At 51.6% G+C, this 16190-nt stretch overlaps 5 protein-coding genes across 5 annotated transcripts; 1 reads left to right on the top strand and 4 right to left on the bottom strand.

The window, feature by feature from the left end:
* Positions 1–2846: 2846 nt before the first annotated feature.
* NEUTE1DRAFT_79014 (uncharacterized protein) lies at positions 2847–4903 on the top strand (the record flags this gene model as incomplete). The annotated part of the gene is made up of 2 exons (XM_009851140.1): positions 2847–3264; positions 3394–4903. 2 exons carry the CDS (start codon positions 2941–2943, stop codon positions 4744–4746), a joined length of 1677 nt encoding a protein of 558 aa, XP_009849442.1.
* A 289-nt stretch (positions 4904–5192) lies between these two features.
* Positions 5193–6551, bottom strand: NEUTE1DRAFT_40599 (uncharacterized protein; the record flags this gene model as incomplete). The annotated part of the gene is made up of 3 exons (XM_009850560.1): positions 5193–5370; positions 5539–5826; positions 5902–6551. 3 exons carry the CDS (start codon positions 6549–6551, stop codon positions 5193–5195), a joined length of 1116 nt encoding a protein of 371 aa, XP_009848862.1.
* Positions 6552–7418: 867 nt separating this feature from the next.
* Positions 7419–9797, bottom strand: NEUTE1DRAFT_121041 (uncharacterized protein; the record flags this gene model as incomplete). The annotated part of the gene is made up of 2 exons (XM_009851141.1): positions 7419–7595; positions 7684–9797. The coding sequence occupies 2 exons, from the start codon at positions 9795–9797 to the stop codon at positions 7577–7579; spliced, it is 2133 nt and encodes a 710-aa protein (XP_009849443.1).
* Positions 9798–11107: 1310 nt separating this feature from the next.
* NEUTE1DRAFT_60343 (uncharacterized protein) lies at positions 11108–14089 on the bottom strand (the record flags this gene model as incomplete). The annotated part of the gene is made up of 4 exons (XM_009851142.1): positions 11108–12631; positions 12711–12849; positions 12964–13766; positions 13825–14089. 4 exons carry the CDS (start codon positions 13934–13936, stop codon positions 11379–11381), a joined length of 2307 nt encoding a protein of 768 aa, XP_009849444.1.
* An 866-nt stretch (positions 14090–14955) lies between these two features.
* On the bottom strand, positions 14956–15283 carry NEUTE1DRAFT_116429 (uncharacterized protein; the record flags this gene model as incomplete). Its single annotated transcript, XM_009851143.1, has 2 exons — positions 14956–15162; positions 15230–15283. The coding sequence occupies one exon, from the start codon at positions 15155–15157 to the stop codon at positions 14969–14971; it is 189 nt and encodes a 62-aa protein (XP_009849445.1).
* Positions 15284–16190: the final 907 nt, after the last annotated feature.

Below are 16190 nucleotides of genomic sequence, written 5' to 3' on the forward strand. Positions count from 1 at the left end.
TTTTTGGATTTGTCTGGGGTCGGAAGGGCGTGCGATCTTCATGTTGCCCAAGGGAAGAAGGCTCGCTTGATCAGTAAACAACTGGCCAACTGATCAACCAGGTATTGGTACGGAGAAAGATCACACGCTCGTGTTGAGTTATCTAGCGCCATCCGCTAGAGAGTTGACAATGGCGATATGTGAAAAGAATACTTGCTTTGTAATGAAGCTGTGATATAGGCCAGGGCTATCATGTCATGACGAGGGAAGGGCGTAGGGCGTCTTTCTCCTGCCGTAAGCTACTCTAGAGGTAGTGTCAAATAGGCGATGGATGACACAATCTCAAGTTCTCATGTTGGAATGAGTCGTTCGTCTGTCCTCTACAGTATTCTCATAAACGGATTTGGAAGGAGATGAAGATCCAAGTGGAAACGGCCGACTACTAGTTCCTCCTAGTCTCCCTCAGCTCCGAGTCATTCTGCCCCTGTTCCTACCTACCTTTTCACACTTTTGCGTTTCCACTACTGAAGTTACTGTTACCCAAATTTTTTAGCTTGAAAATTCGCCGATGACTCTTCTGTTTCAAAACTTGCACGTACTGTATGCATTACACTGTACCATGCAAATTGTCCCGTCCTGTCCTGTCCTGTCCGGTCCGTCGTACTTGTGCCCTGTGTACTGTAACGAGCCGCCCCCTTGCAGTTTACCGGTAGATGGACACTCGCAAATGCAAGCTGAGACGTGTCTCGTGCGAGATGGGAGATTTACTCTGCTTACTTCTACGTAACTTCAGACACGACTTATTTGGTGTTTACGGGAAGGGAATGATTGCTGACCACATACGACACTCCCAAAGGGTTGGAGATTCGGTTATTTTGAGCTTCGTTTATTACCCCAGACGTCTGAAGAGTCAAAACTGTATTCGACAACTTATAACCGACTTTCGACCGAAGGAGCCGATGACAAGCAACGCTACTTGGAAAGACTACCTATCATAGACAACCTTTTGAGTGGACCCGGATACCCAACCGAAGTATGGGTCACGACGGTCTGGTTGCGGAAGGGGACCTTTTTGCGGGCATGCGGGGCACAAGGCGGGAATGGGGGTTCGGCTAGAGGGGGCTTGTGGTGAGTAGTCTAGTGCGAAGATCGAATCCACGTTCTCTCTTGTTGCCCATGGGGTTGTCAATGGCTGCTAGGTAGGGCCTTGATGATGATGATGATGACCAATTGACCAACCACATCAGTGAAGGTTATCTCAAGGAGATCAGCTTCACAACTCAATATGCCAAGTCTAGGTAACCAAGCTGAGCCAAGCTCCCCAGCCCATACTCCAAATAGAAGATACCATGAACGGATCCGAACTCGCCGTGGAAGAACCCGGATGACTAAAAAGTTTCTTGGATATTCTTTGTCGTGAATTGGTGACTGTTTTGGTATGATATACTTCTTAAGACGGCCCACACCACGCCTTGTCGTCGACAAGTGGAGAAGACGAACCTCCGTTAACGGCGGTGGGTTGGTGTCATTTGTCGATCAAACCAAGATTGGGCTAACGAGAATACAGTTAGCGTTGCGCGAGCGGCCTGTAAGCGACTTTTGACGTTTCTTCACTCCTTGGATGATGCTTTCCATAGCAGAGATGCTTGGAAATCATCCAGCCAGAGGAGTAGAGATGGGAGGTTGAAGACCAAACCTAAATCATCGAGCGTGTTCGTACTAGTGACTAGAGGTACCGGAACCCATTCAAACATCTACAACGAGAAAGAAAAAAAAAAGTAGAGACAAAGGGTACCACGAGGACAAGTGGTTGTCCACTTGAACAACTTGGCGCATCTTCTATCACAGCTTGGCCTCCAAGCCACCTTTTGCTTCCTTTCTCCTTGTGTCTCACGACGACTGTCGTCTGGGGCTAGAACACCAGAGGTAAAAGTACCCGACCAGGCTGCGTCCCGCGGTCCCTAACGTTGTGGGAGGTTACATTGAGTGGTGAGTGTTCGATATTCCCAGGCCAAGAGCAGCCAAGAACACCCCGCCTCTGCCACGATAATGGGGTCATTGGCGAATTATGGTCCATGTCGTGGTGACGCTGTCTTGATAGAACCACACTCCGCTATTTCCCCTACACCCACAACCATCAGAAAAACACTTCCATTTCTATCTTCGTTCAAGCAAATGCATAGCAATACATGACCTATGGACCAGCCACCTTGGCGACCCCTTGACCGGACAGGGTCGATGAGGCGTCAGTCAGCTTTCGAGACGCGGATGCAGAAGGGGGGGGAAGCTCCAAAGAGCTGCCATAAGCGAGTCTCTAAAGCCACCAGGTCTCGGCGAGGACCTTGATGGTTAGGCTCAGAAGTAAGAAGTCTTGCACAATACCTATGCTACCACATGGCAATGGCTCTTCACTATGACTGGCTTTGTAAGTGACTCAGAGAATTGTTGTCTCTTCTAGGAATAGTCCCAACCAGCCGCATGGCATCCCTTCTATCATGTCCGATGCCACTATAACAGAATAGCCCAGCGCTTACACCTACCCCATGGTCAATCATGGATACCCCTTGGCGGCGGGCATGTAGCTGTGTACTGTGTAGTGTGTACCAAACAGGAGGGAAGATTCCCTACCGTTTCTGCGGTAGGTATAAGGGAAGGGATGATCCTCGGCCTTTGTGCTACATTCTGGTTGGATAATCTACTTGGCGGCATCACTTATAACTCCTCAACCCCCTCCACGCCTCCCAGAACATCACCAGTTTGAAATCAGAACATCCACCTTACACACTTCGTCCCCGTACTTGGCTATTTCGACTAGCTACCGACCCATATTGGAACTATACTTCGCAACTACTCTAGTATCTCTTCAGACTCTTGCCTCTTCTGCCGGTTTTCGATCATACAGTGTCAACTTCACGTTCTCATCAGCCACCTTACTGGCTTGTCCAGTCACGACCAACCGCAATGGTTCACAGGCAGGCCTTTGTGGCCGGTATCATCTCATCGGGCGCCTCCTCTCCTAGTGAACTCAGCAGCGAGCTAGTACTAGGAACGAATACCGCCAACAGACCAGCTCCTTACCAGAGGTCCAACATCGATATCAACATAACGAACCATTACAACTCCAAGGTCTACACATCTTCCTCGCCTATCGTTGGCGATGTTACCATCACGACCAAGCGAGATGTTCGGTTCGACTCCATCGAAATTATTCTGCTCGGAAACACAAGGACAAAGACAGAAGGTGTAAACTCACCCGTTGAGATTGCACATACCTTCCTCAAGCTGGTCATGCCCATCTCATCGTCGACATATCCGGTGCCGAGGGTGCTTGAAAACGGAAAAACACTGACGATTCCTTTCAACTTCGTCATCCCAAACCAACTGACTATTGGGGCCTGTAATCACAACGTGCAGACGGACCAAGTACGAGATCAACACGTTCTGCTACCACCGAGCATGGGAAAGGAATGGGAGATAGACGATATGGCACCTACAATGGCCTCGGTCGAATACAGCATCAAAGCCAGGGTGTTACATCAACCAAATCTGGGAGGAGAGCGGATCAGGATCATGGAGGCTCGGAAGTCCATCCATGTACTACCAGCCTCACCAGAGGAGCCGCCTCTCAACATCACCGAAAACGACAAGCTTTACTGCATGTACAAGAAGAAGTCTCTGCGCAAGTTCCTCTCGTCCAAAATCGGGACACTGACGGCCGAAGCCATCCAGCCCCGGGCCGCCATCCTCCAATCCAACGGCCGAACCATGACCTCCACCCCCATGGCCCAAATCCGACTAAAGTACGAGCCCACCTCATCGCAACAGCTCCTCCCTCCACCCTCCATCACCAGCATCTCCGGCAAAGTCACCGCCCACACTTTTTTCAACGCTGGCACGACGCCCACATTCCCGAATCTGGGTAACTGGACCGCCGACTACTCGACAGACAAGCGCGGAGTTTATTCGACATCCGTGCCGCTGCCCAAGATCTCCGTGGTCCATCCGACGACCTGGCAACAACACCCTTGTTCGCTCGAGAGGCGAGACTCTGGTTACGCCAGTGACCGTAGCAGCAGTGCCTCTGAGACCGAAACCCGACAATTGATTCCCCCATTATTATCATCTTCATCACCACCACCGACCACTTCATCCATGCCCTCCTCCAGGTCCTCCTTCTCCTCTACAAAAAAGGCCAAACCCTCATCATCGACATCATCAATCTACTTAACCTCCACCCTCTCCATCCCCCTCCCTCTCCCTCTCGACCGCCGGACCTTCATCCCCACCTTCCACTCCTGCATCGCCTCGCGCGTCTACACTCTGACTCTCTCCGTCACCGCTGCCGTTGTTGGTAGCACCAGTGCCAGCACCACTTTCTCCCTGACACTACCACTACAAGTAGCAGTGGAGTGGGATCCCGAGCAGCAGGAGCAGCAGAGGGTGGATGGGCAGGGGTTGCCGCACTTTGAGTCGTTGTATGGTACTACTACTGGTACTACTGTTGGTGTGGATGGAGGTATAGAGGGGGTAAATGAGGAGGAGGAAATGGCGGCGGCGGAAGAGCATTTGAGGCCGAGGGTTATTGGGTTGCCGCCTGATTCGTGGTATCGGGAGATGCAGATGCAGAGGGAGAGTCACAGGGAGCGAGAAAGTGGAAGGGAAGTGGTGAGGGGGGCTGATAATGGTGGTGGGCAGCAGCAGCAGCAGGTGAGGGTGGCGGAGGAAGGAAGGTTGCCGGGGTATGGGGAGGCTATACTTACCAGGTGATTTTTCGGTCTTGTTTTGTCTTCATTTCCTTTTGATCTTTTCAGCTCCGTTGGCGTGATGTGTTTTTCTGGGCTTTTGGCATATCGGAACAGAAAATAAGTGCGGATACCGGATGTGGGATGATACCATGACGTGGATATGGATAGCAATACCCTTGACTGGACAAGGATGAAGATTGTACTTTGTTTACTTTCCCCCTTTTTTCTTGGAGAACGACTAGGGATATAATGGATAATACATATATAATCTTGAATAACCGAAACCGTCAACATCAGCATAATACCCAGCAATGCACTCGAATGCTCCTCTTCCCCTTTACTCCAAGCGTCCGGCACGCGTTCCTCACTGATAACCCACCTATTTTGATATCGTCGTCAAGGGCGTTACCACATTCACCTTGCTATACCACAACCCCTTGATTTGTAAATACCATCCAAACCACCCCATCACAACTCAACAACCTGAACAGGATTAATCACCTTCCCCGTATTCCCATAAGTCACACTAGCATTCACCAACAGCGCCCCATTATTCGATCCCGGCCCCTGCATCACCCACTTCCACACCACAGCAGTAGTCCCATGCCAAATCACCCTCGCAGCATCCATCGAGTCCATCCAAACTCTCTCAAACACCTTCACAAAGTATAAACTCAACGCCAAGCCGAAATAAACCGGCAATAGCAAGAAGTTCACCAGATTCGTCGGCTTCTGCTTCTTCCGCATCTTTGAACGAGGTTCCTGGCGATTTTGAGAGGCCGATTGAGAAACAGCTGAAACAGAGGCGGGAAACGAGAAAATCGAAGGAAAAGCAGGCGGAAACGGAACGTCAGCACCGCGCGCCATGAGCGACTCGTACGCCCGCTGGCACTCGTCGTAGTAGACGGCTTCGCGGCCGGCGCCCCAGTGGACGTGGCCGAACACGTGCAGCTTGGGCTTGACGCGCCAAAGCTCGGCGAGGAGGCCGGCGCAGCCGAGGCCGAGGTCAAGGTGGTGGCGGGGAGGGGTGTGCGTGATGAGGATGTCGGTTTCGACGGGGATGCGGTTCGTCCAGGGGTGGGCAGCGCGGTCGTATTGAAAGCTGTGAGAATGTTAGTAAGATGGAGGCGAGAAGACGGAAACGAAGGTGAAGAAGAAAAAATAAACAAAGACTCACGCATGCTCCGGTCCTCCACATCTCGGCACCCCTCCCCATCCCCAAACATTCAACTTCCTCCCCTTTGCCCTCCCCTCAAACTCAATCGTCATGACACCTCCATTTTCTCCCTCTCCCACCATCCCATCCAAATACTGCACCCCCTCCGGCCACGTCAACTCTCCATCCCCCTTACTTCCCTCCCCAAACAGCACCTGCCTCGCCCCTTCTTTATCCAAAAACCCATCATGATTCCCCGCCACCACCAAGACCCTCTCAAACCCCTTCCGCCTCCTAACCTCCCCCAACCAATCCAACTGCCTCTGAATACTCTCCCTACTTCCATCATCCGTCAAGTCTCCCGCATGAATCAGCAGACCGCCCTCTCCGTCGGGAATCCTAGCCAGATCGAGCTCATAATTATGTGTGTCGGAGATACAGACGACGCGGATGGGCGGGATATTCGAGGGCGGGTGGAAGGCGTGCCCGCGGAGAAAAAGAAATAGATGGTAGAGGTGAGTGACGACAAGGCGGAGGAAGTGGAGGTGGATGGGAATGATGGAAAGAGGCCAGGATTGCATATCGGTGAGGAGGTGGTCGAGCGGGGTTGGGGGGTCCCATTCTGAGGAGCGGAGGAGGTGGAGGCGTTGGAGAATGGCTGTGATGCCCATTTTGGTCCGAGTTTAACTTTTGGACGATGGATTGTCGAGCTGAAGACTTCAGCTGAAGATGGATGGGGAGGTCGAGGATAGGATGAGTTCCCACAGATGGTATTGGTGTGGAGACTGGTTCGTTGATAAGGTGACGTGTTTGGGCAGTAACGCTCTCGAGTTGTTCGTGTGGTTACCAACACCAGACAGAGTTGGGTTGAGATGGTAAGAGACAGAATACAACTTGTTCGGGTACAGTGCCCCTTCCCCTTCAATGATGTAGTCTAGTTGGGCCGAAGTTGGAGGTGGAATGATCAAGACCTGATGGATGATGACGCGCGGGGTGAGCCCTGCCCCGCTGCGGGCAATGCATTAGGGTAGTATACTGCACAGTACCGGTACCTGAATGCCCCTGTATGTACCTACTCTGCAGATTCCAACATCCTGGCGCTTTCCATCTCCTCCACTTCTACTTTTGTGTCTGAAAGGGCCATCAAGGTAGCAGACCTCGAGATGAGTGTGACCGGGCTCATGGTGATAACTTCAGGTCTAAAAATATTTCCTTCCATTTCCCTTGTCCTGGGCATGCCTACAAGGTCCTCCGGCCTCTAGCAGCTCTTCACCAAAGGTATCACGAGAATGCTCGCAGACATTGGCAAGAGAGTCAAGTCATTTTGCTACCTTACATCTATCGACAATATTCAATGCCTGTCAATGTCTCGTACAGTAATGCGCTAACTGAATTTGCGGGTATAATCATTGCTCTTCTGTCGTTCTTCTTGTTTCTTGTTTTCTTTTGCCTTGACATCACTCCCAAGCTCCCACCTGTCATTACAACGTGTGACAAACTCCTTCTCAGTGAACCTTTCATTGCGCCAAAGTTACTCCAAGAGAAAAGTAAGAATCAATATTCAAAACCCGCCGTGTAAAATGCCGCTCGCTATTGTCGTGGTACCGATCGGTAGGACACGACGGAAATACAAAAGTTACACCTCGAAAACCATCGGTCCCGCATTGGAACAAAGCTGTAATAGAAGTAAAAAGGTTTAATCGACTTTGATGGCGCTGTAATTCTCCTAGTCAGCAATTCATTCATCATTCACTTCATTGAAAACCCAATGACAAGGAAGAGGACAAAGAGAAAAAAACTCACCCGTATATCCTCCTGACAAAAGCATAAGCAGTCAAGAACCCCACCGTGCCCGTCAATAGCCCATACACACAGCACGCCATAAAGCTGTAACTAAAAAACAGCATTGAGCTCAGCAGTCCCGTGATGTGCAGCTTAGCGAAATAATACCACATGCAGTACAAAAAGACCCAAACGGCACTTCCGCCACCGATGAAAAAGCTCTGCCACCACCAGTGGTAGTTCTCGGCACACAGCTGGATGTAGATGCTCACCACCGTCACCTCGGCGACCGTCACAACCAGGAGAGCCAGGACGACTGCCAGGAACCCGAAAACATAATAGTAACCGCTCTTGTCTTGCCACATGCTCTGAAACACAAACAGCAGTTCAATGAAAATGACGGCAAACGGGATCAAGCCCGCCAGCAGCACCGTTCTCAAGCCACGGAGGTACCACGCCTGAACGGGGATCTGGCGCGGGATGGCGCTCGTCTTGGTCGGGTGCTCCCAGGCGCCTTGCTTGCGGACGAAGCCGTACCAGGAGCCAACGTAAACCAAGGGCACCTGGACGCAGAGCCACAGGAAAATGATGGCGATCAGAGTGCCGAACGGGATGGCGGTGCTGGAGGCCTGAGCCCATACGAACAGGTTGAGGACGAAGACGATGGAGAACAAGAGACCCGGAAAGAGGACGGCGGTGACCACCATGTTCTTGCGCCAGCGTTGGCCGCCAAAGGTCTTGTACACGCGGGCCGAGAAGTAGCCCGAGAAGAGACCGGCGAAAACGAAGAGGCCGACCCCGAAGCTGACGAAACCGCCGCGGTAGCTGGGGTTGATGATACCTAGGGCGCTCAGAAGCACGAGTCCGATGGCCATGAAGAGCAGTTGCATTCCGGAACCAACCAGTGGGGCGAGGAGGTGGCTGTAGGCGGGCGTGCGGAAGACGTCAGCGTGGAGGAGCTTCCAGCCGGTAATGTCCTCGAGGGCTTCGTCGTCGGAATCGACGTCGGCAAGACTGTCGGGGCCAACCTCTTGTTCCAAAAGCCCCGGTACTTTCTCGGTAGCCGAGGTGGCCTTGGTCCTGCGCTTGGCTTCGACGTCGGCTGATCGAGCCTTGTATCCCCGGATGTCGGATCGAATGGTCTTGGCGACGACCATGAACACAACGCCCGTCAAGACGCCGCAAATGATGAGCGAGTTGACGATGGCCAGCCAGTGGATCTTGTGGCCATCCACCTGATTGACAAAGTAGAGGTCCCATCTTCTGTGCCACTCAATCGAATTATCCTCGCGAAAGTACACCGAGTAACTGTACGGAATGGTGAGCTTCGCATCGTCGTCATAGGTGTCGTCGTCCTCGACATAGTACGATGACCCGGGGCTCAACTCCACCGTCTTGTTAGGCGCCAGGTAGAGTTCAAAATTTTGCTCTACGTCGTGGAGGTTCGCCGGGCACCCGTCGACATTCTTCTTCACATCCGGACCAACGCTCTTGGTATACACCTCGAATCCAACCACGACCTTGCCTCCCTTCTCCCCATCCTTGCCGGGGGCCTTGCGATACCGGATCACGATCGTGTGGTGGTTGTTGAGGTAGTAGCGGGGACGACCGGACGAGAGATCTGTATAACCCAGCTTGAAACCCGCGGCATAGTACTTGCGTGTCTTGTCGACGGTCACGAAGCTGGTAGCTCCGGGGAGGTTGTCGACAATCCACTCGACCACGTAGCCATCGCGGACGAGCTGGCGCGCCCGCTTCAGCTCCTTGCGGGTAATCACGCGGTTGCAGAGAAAGTTGCACTCGGAGTCGTGCTTCATCCTGAGCTCCATGTCGGACACCTTGATGCGGTCGCCGCGCAACACCTCGCCTAGGTTAAGCGGGATGCTCTGTCCGCTCAACAGTCCGCCGAACTTGTGCTCGCCCGTGGGCGGACAGACAAAGGGCAGGTCGTAGTAGGCATACTGAAGCTGCGTGTTGTCCGAGTAGACCTTGTTGACGAGGAGTGGGATGGCCTCGTCTTCCTTGTAGCTCTTGACGGACCAGCCTGGGAGATAGAAGGCATGGACCTGGTGGCAGATAAGCAGGGCGAAGAAGGCTGCCCACCGTAGCCCGACGGCCCCAATGGTCCGCTCCATTGATGTATGGTTCCCGAAATACTGTTCGGTCGGTACTGTCGTTGCAAAGTCAAGTCATACAATGGGTTAGAGTTGTGCCGATGACTACGTAGGTCCCGAGGGACGGGAGGCTTATCGACGTGTAACGGTATGTATCGATCGATATACAACAAGTATGAATAAACGGGCCGGATACCCGCGGGAAGCTCGTATTCCGACCGCTTTGACGGATGAACCCCGCTTGTGTCCTTTTAGTTATGAGGACGCCAAAAAGGAATCGATAAGTCGGTTGGGATAATGACTCTCAGAATAAAGTGTATATCAACGTGTCTGGTATGAAGTTCGGGTGTCGGGGACGAGGATGGGGAGCGTGATCGTGATCGTGATCCCTCGTGGGTCCTGCGGAGTCTCGGCGACAGCTTGTGGTTTCTCTGGGGTTCCAGAAAAAGGGGTCCTCTTGTTTAGTGCCGCGTGTGATCCCTACCTGACAGCAACATGTGCCTGTGTTGTACGTAAAGCGAGGGTTCCTTGAGGGTCCAGTTCGGAAAAAAGGGGGAGGGGGGACGCGTCCCTTACGAAGAGGAAAGTGTCACGGTCACAGAAGAGGAAGAACGAATGGAATTGGTACAAAGTACCACGTCGAGCGGTTGGACAAACGAGTGCAATGAAGTAAGAGTAATGGCTTAGTATAGAAGGCACAGGGCCACGGAGATGGGGCACAATCTTGACGGGAGTCGCGAATGACTCAAGGTTGGGTTTCGTGCAATATTAGTATTTAAAGGACATGACTGAGGAGTGTTCAGGCCAAAGATCCTCCAATTTGACAGTGTCTGGCCGTCCGCGGGGGGAAAGCCCCCGGGGGCGACCTGACTCTCGCTTGCATGTGGATGGGGAATCCTTAATTGGAGTGGAGTGGGACAGGCTTGCGGTCTCTCAAGCTCGCCTATCTCTTTTGGGAATAGCGTTTTGTAACGGGGAGACAGGGCAACAGCCGCTGAACATGTACACTAGCCTAGCGCTTGGGCCAAGTAATCCAGAAATAGCTTATCATGGCGCCTTGGCATTCCTCCTCCTCCAGTTCCTCCTCCTCCTCCTCCTCTGCCTTCACACTATACAGGAGATCGAAGACTCGATGGCAACAAGAAGCATTGCGAATTTGAGTATGTCCTGATTTTATTGTACATCTTCTACCCGCGTGGCTGAGTATGAGCTTCTTCAATAGCGTGTCCATCGCTGCCTCTCAAGCATCACTATAAATCTCCCAACCATTCAAGCTACAGTTTGGAGTAAGGACCGATAACCAAAAGACTGATACGATGTGTTCTGTGTAAACAAAGCAGATGGTAAAGATTGTGTAGGTCTAGACTTGATGTGAGGTAATGAGCATCATGTGGTGCTGACAACTCCTCCCAACCTCGAAATATATGAATATGAAAAATAGACAAATCGCTAGCCAGACCCCAACTTTTGACCAAACAAACCACACCTCCCGCCTCACCACAACCCACAAAATGAAAAGTCCCGGATCATTCGACAAAGGAAACCACAAAAACCACAACGTAGCTGACCTCAACTCTACCCTAGGTAGCTATCCTATCACCCTTATCCCTCAATATCCGCATGATGTTCCTCGTCAGAGCATTCACCTCCCCCAGCCCCCATCGACGTCGTTCTTTGCATCAACCTCTTACTTGCTATCCTTGGACTCTTTGAGGGACTCTTTGATGGACTCTTGGCGCTCTTGGGGCTACTAATCACCCCTTGTCCGTGCCCTGGGGGTCTTCGTTTCCTGATCGGCTCTGTTGCCCGCTTGCCCGCTTTGATTTGTTTCCTTCGCTTCATAGCGGCAGTGACAGTAGCGTCTGGCGTTGATGGAGGAAGCAATTTTTTGTTGCTCGTGTCGTTTTGCTGCTCCTTATCTTCATCCTCTTTCTCTTGCATCTTTTGTTTCCCTTTCTCGCTCTTTGTATTCTCGGGTGTCTTGATCTCGGCGATATCCTTGCTCTGGTTTCTGGGAGAAATAGGGGTGATAGGACGAGTTTCACTGTTAGCAATAGCCATCTCCGAACTTTGTATCCCACGACAGTTCAAGACAACCGGTGTCCTCTTCGTTCCTCGCGACCCTTGCAACGAAAAGGTTCCATCACTCCCAAACGTCCGAGTTCGTGGAACATGGCCCACCACTCCATGGTAGATATCTCCGCTGAGAGTGTGAAGGTGTTGGGGTTTAGGCGAATGAAGAGGGATAGGGGACATCAACATTGAAGAGTCTTTATAGTCTGTCTCATCTGAATCATCTTCGACACCTGTGTCGAGGACATACCTCTGTTGTCCGACTGCCCTCCCAAACGAACCGGCATTGATCGGAGTAGTGGTCCATGAGGAGCAACGGCAATGCTGGCTCTGAACTGTGGCTTCCCGCTCAAAGAGGGTGCTCGAGTCCAAGAGCCCGGGTAGCTGTGTACCATGTGCACCATAGCCAAAGTCATTGAAGAGTAGCTCTTCCTCGCTTTCGCCGGTGTGACGTTGGTGTCCCTTGATAGAGGACGCGTCTGTTGATATGTAGTCGTCAATGTTGAAGTTATCGGGAGCTTCTGGTATCGGGAGAAATGTCAAGCTCGGTAATGGTGTAGCGCTCTTGAACGAAGTTTGGCTCAAATTAACCGAGGTATCGGCTGTATGTTGGGATCTTGAAGGCGAAGACGGGTTGGATCTCATGTCCGAAATCGAGACAGTGGAGGATGAGCTTGACCATGATCGCTCGTGATGGTATTCGGGGTTCACCGCAAAACACTTCACTGACGATGCATTTGATAAAGGGCTATGGCCTCTTGGGGCCGATTGCTCCTCGTTTGCTGTTACACGAGGAATTAGTACTCTAGACACAGGGGCGTCTCCTCAGCCACCAACGAAAAGCTTAGATAGGCTACTTACGGGATAATGGTGTAGATTTGATAGTCTGTGGCAGTTTCAAAGACAGAGTAGCATCCCCAGCAGACGGTTTCAGCGTACTAGCAGCGATGGTCCTGAGGGGCCATTCGATGACAGGAGGGTGATCATGCACTTCGGTATCCTGTTCTGTGGTGGCGGCTGTCTTCGGAACATTGGTGCTCTGGTTCGATGCGACAGGCACATATGGATTGACAGATCGGGACTGTTGCAAATTACAGTTCACTGGCAGCCGTACATCTAGAGAAAGCGTTCTATCCGGATGTGCGTAGGAAGGAGATGTTGGTTCGTAGGATGTTATTGCCCGCGGCGAGGTCTGGGAGATGGTCGAGCTGGTCGACAAATCGATAGGAAGATTCAAAGCCACCGCTGGTGCCCTGGCTCTACGGCTGTTCGGTTCCGATTCAAGCCTTTTTGTGATCTCATCCATTTTTGACTTTTCTGAGATCATGGAGGAACGAGCATAAAATGCCTTGACCGAGGGTGAGTCCAGGTTGTGACCGTTTTCTCCCAGATTCCTCTCTGCAACATCCTCGCCATAATCTCTGATGCCTGTAGCTTTCATTCGTATCTTGAAGTTGATGGGCTTGATTTCAGAGTGCGCTTCGATTATATCTCTGTAACGGCTTCCGGTATTGCTGACAATAGAGTTACTTCTTGAATGTACCGAAGGAGCAACTTGTGGCTGGGCGAAGACAATGGTATCGATCCCATTCTGAGAAATTGATCGGGGACGTGGTGAAGTCTCGGGTCTGGCCATACGGAATGAAAGTGGAGGTGGTCTCTTGAGGAGGCTTTTCGCACCTCGTGTAACTCGTAAGCTGCCACCGGCCCCTAACGAGCGAGAAAGTGTCCGAAGCCCATTCGGGGCTGAGCTTGGTCGCTCGATATCCTCCGCTCGAAAGCTAGGGGTGACGGGACTTGGCATTGGGAATCCATCGGTCACTAACCCATCGGCTCTGGCGGCAATCTGGGCATCGCTGACATCTCGCGGAAGGAACTTGATTTGGAGCGGTCCATTTCCTCGTGCCGGATTCGTTCCTATCTGTGTTAGTACACAAGTGGCTTGACGTGATGAAGTATAAGTGTGAGAGCTCACCTAGAACTGGGGGTGCTCCAGCAACCATAGCCTCATAATCTAACGATTTGGGAGACACATCCATCTTGCTCTTGTTACCCGACCTCTTGCTGAATAGTCTAAGAAAGCCCATTGTGATGACTGGAAGCTGCTATCAGCAGCTAGAAAGACTTTGCAGCCAGCCCAAAGGCTTAGGGTGAGAGCACTCTAGGGGAATAAAGATGTTGTCGGTATGTGGATAAGCGCAGACACCAAACTCAAAACTAGTTTGGTATCCTGCTTCCAAAAAAAGTACCTTGGTTGAGTTTTGTGTCGAACTAGGCGTAGGATATCAGAAGTGATCAACCAGAAATCTCAATAAAGTCTATGTTGTAAAGTGAAAGATGCAATGTAGGAAGCGGGAAAACAAGGGAGGAAAACAGTAACAGAAAAGTCACAGGGTGGCAGAAGCGGATCGAGAAAAGCAGCAGAAGGAAAGAAAAGGAGGAGGGGGGGAAGAAGAAAGCAAACAAAATCGGCCGGTGTTTCTTCGAGAAGGATGGGTTTCCTAGCCATCGTTCCAGACCAAGAAGAAATGCCCCCCAAGCCTGCAGTTTACCACGCAATCAAAGCGGCTGCTGAGGATGAAGGACATGTTCACTCAGCATCTCGCTGGCACAGCATGCGCAGCTGAGGTACTAGGTTACGCCGTGGGCTTCCGAGAGGTTGCCATGAGAGGCTCAGTGTCCGTGGAATTCGCTTCTGCATACTAGATAGCCCAATTGACTTGACACTGGCTTTGTTCAAGTGGTGAAGAGTCGGGATTGGTTGGAATAGGTTTGACATGGCTCACATCTTGGGGTTTCCCCGGCGTGAGGTAGCACACTCGGGAGGATGAGTACATGTCGAGTGAGCGTGTCTGTTTCTGATTTCTCTCTCCTCACACCGTATCTGGCATTTCTTGCCTGTCTTCACTAGGTAGCACTGACTGGGTGAAGTTCATGACAGTGGAGCGTCAAGCAACAGCCGCTCGACATGGTGACTGTCCAGCTTTGGATGTCGCGGGGAATGAAGGCATACGGATGTTTGAGTTCTTGCTTATTTCGAGCAGTGAGGCTGCCGTACAGCGTTTGTTTGAAGTCGTCTGTGGCGGATGATCTACGATATTGGACTGGACCAACGGAGATCAACCTTCCGTCATGGAGATATCTGTCAGGTACCCTTTCCCTTCGGTCACATCAGTCTCCCTGCGTTTGCTTCGCTTCTGCCACTCTCGCCTCATGCATCGCCCGCCTCGATTGCAGTGGTGTGTTTCTAACAGAATTAGGGAAGGCGCTGTTTGTGGTCGGTAACCAAGGTACTCAGGCGTCATCATCTCAGCTGCAGTTGCTGCTTTGGGTCAGTGATAAATTACCATGGATGATTCATGTTACCATGGCCGACGCACAAGCAAGACACGCATCGCTGATGATCCCAGCTGATATGGATGATCGAAGTAAACAAATGACCGAAGCTAGCACGGCTAGAAATCAAGAAGAAGCTTGATGGTACAGGAGCGAGAAGAATGGGGTAGCTACCACTGATCTCATCCCGAGAAGCAAGGGAGCTAGGCGACCCCCCTGGCCTGGTTATATTCAGCGATCTTTGCGATGTCTGGCGCAATGATCGCTGCTTGGGCGGTTACTAGCCGAACGTCTGGGGGCTTCGTTTTCTCGCCTGGACGCCTCGAAGGCCTCGCTACCCAATCACAGCCCATGTCGCCATCTGATTTGGGGGCCTTCGTTTTCTTTCCATGCAGCAAACTGTCTGTTTCCATCCTTCTAGCGGTTCAGAAGAACCGGGGTCTTTTTTGAGGTAGGATGCTCCCTTGTCAGCGACACTACCCTCAAGAGCCATTCATAGGGAGCCGGAGATGTCTTGGCTTTCCCTCAAAAGTACGCCAACGTTCGTATACTTTCGGTTTCCAAAAGTTTGTAGAGTCGCGTCTAGCACAGTATGATGGACTAAAATTGAATTACAAAGGGGGCTCCCAAGGCCAATGATCATGTTCATATCTGAAGTAGTGAACGATCGAGGATACAGAGGTTTCACGTACTTATCAGAAGATTAGACCTGACCTCATCTTTGGGAATTGCTTCGCAGAGCAGGTGTGATCGCGAATATCAGATCTCTTACTAAAGAGTCCAGAGCTTCAAGGGTTCGTAGTATCCGCGGAGCCACCCGACTTCTTCCTCCACGGAAGCAATCAGAGTGGCCCAGATAGCTCAAATTCCAAGGCCGTGTTAATTTCTTCCCGTTTGGCCATGCCAGTTCCCGTCGGCAGAAGGGTTTTGCCTTGTTTGTACCCGCTTGCTCCGGCCGTTACCCATACATATGGACATATGGATGAGTAGCCACTTGTTGACCTG

The sequence above is a fragment of the Neurospora tetrasperma genome (assembly GCF_000213175.1).
Source record: "Neurospora tetrasperma FGSC 2508 unplaced genomic scaffold NEUTE1scaffold_2, whole genome shotgun sequence".
Taxonomy (NCBI): domain Eukaryota; kingdom Fungi; phylum Ascomycota; class Sordariomycetes; order Sordariales; family Sordariaceae; genus Neurospora; species Neurospora tetrasperma.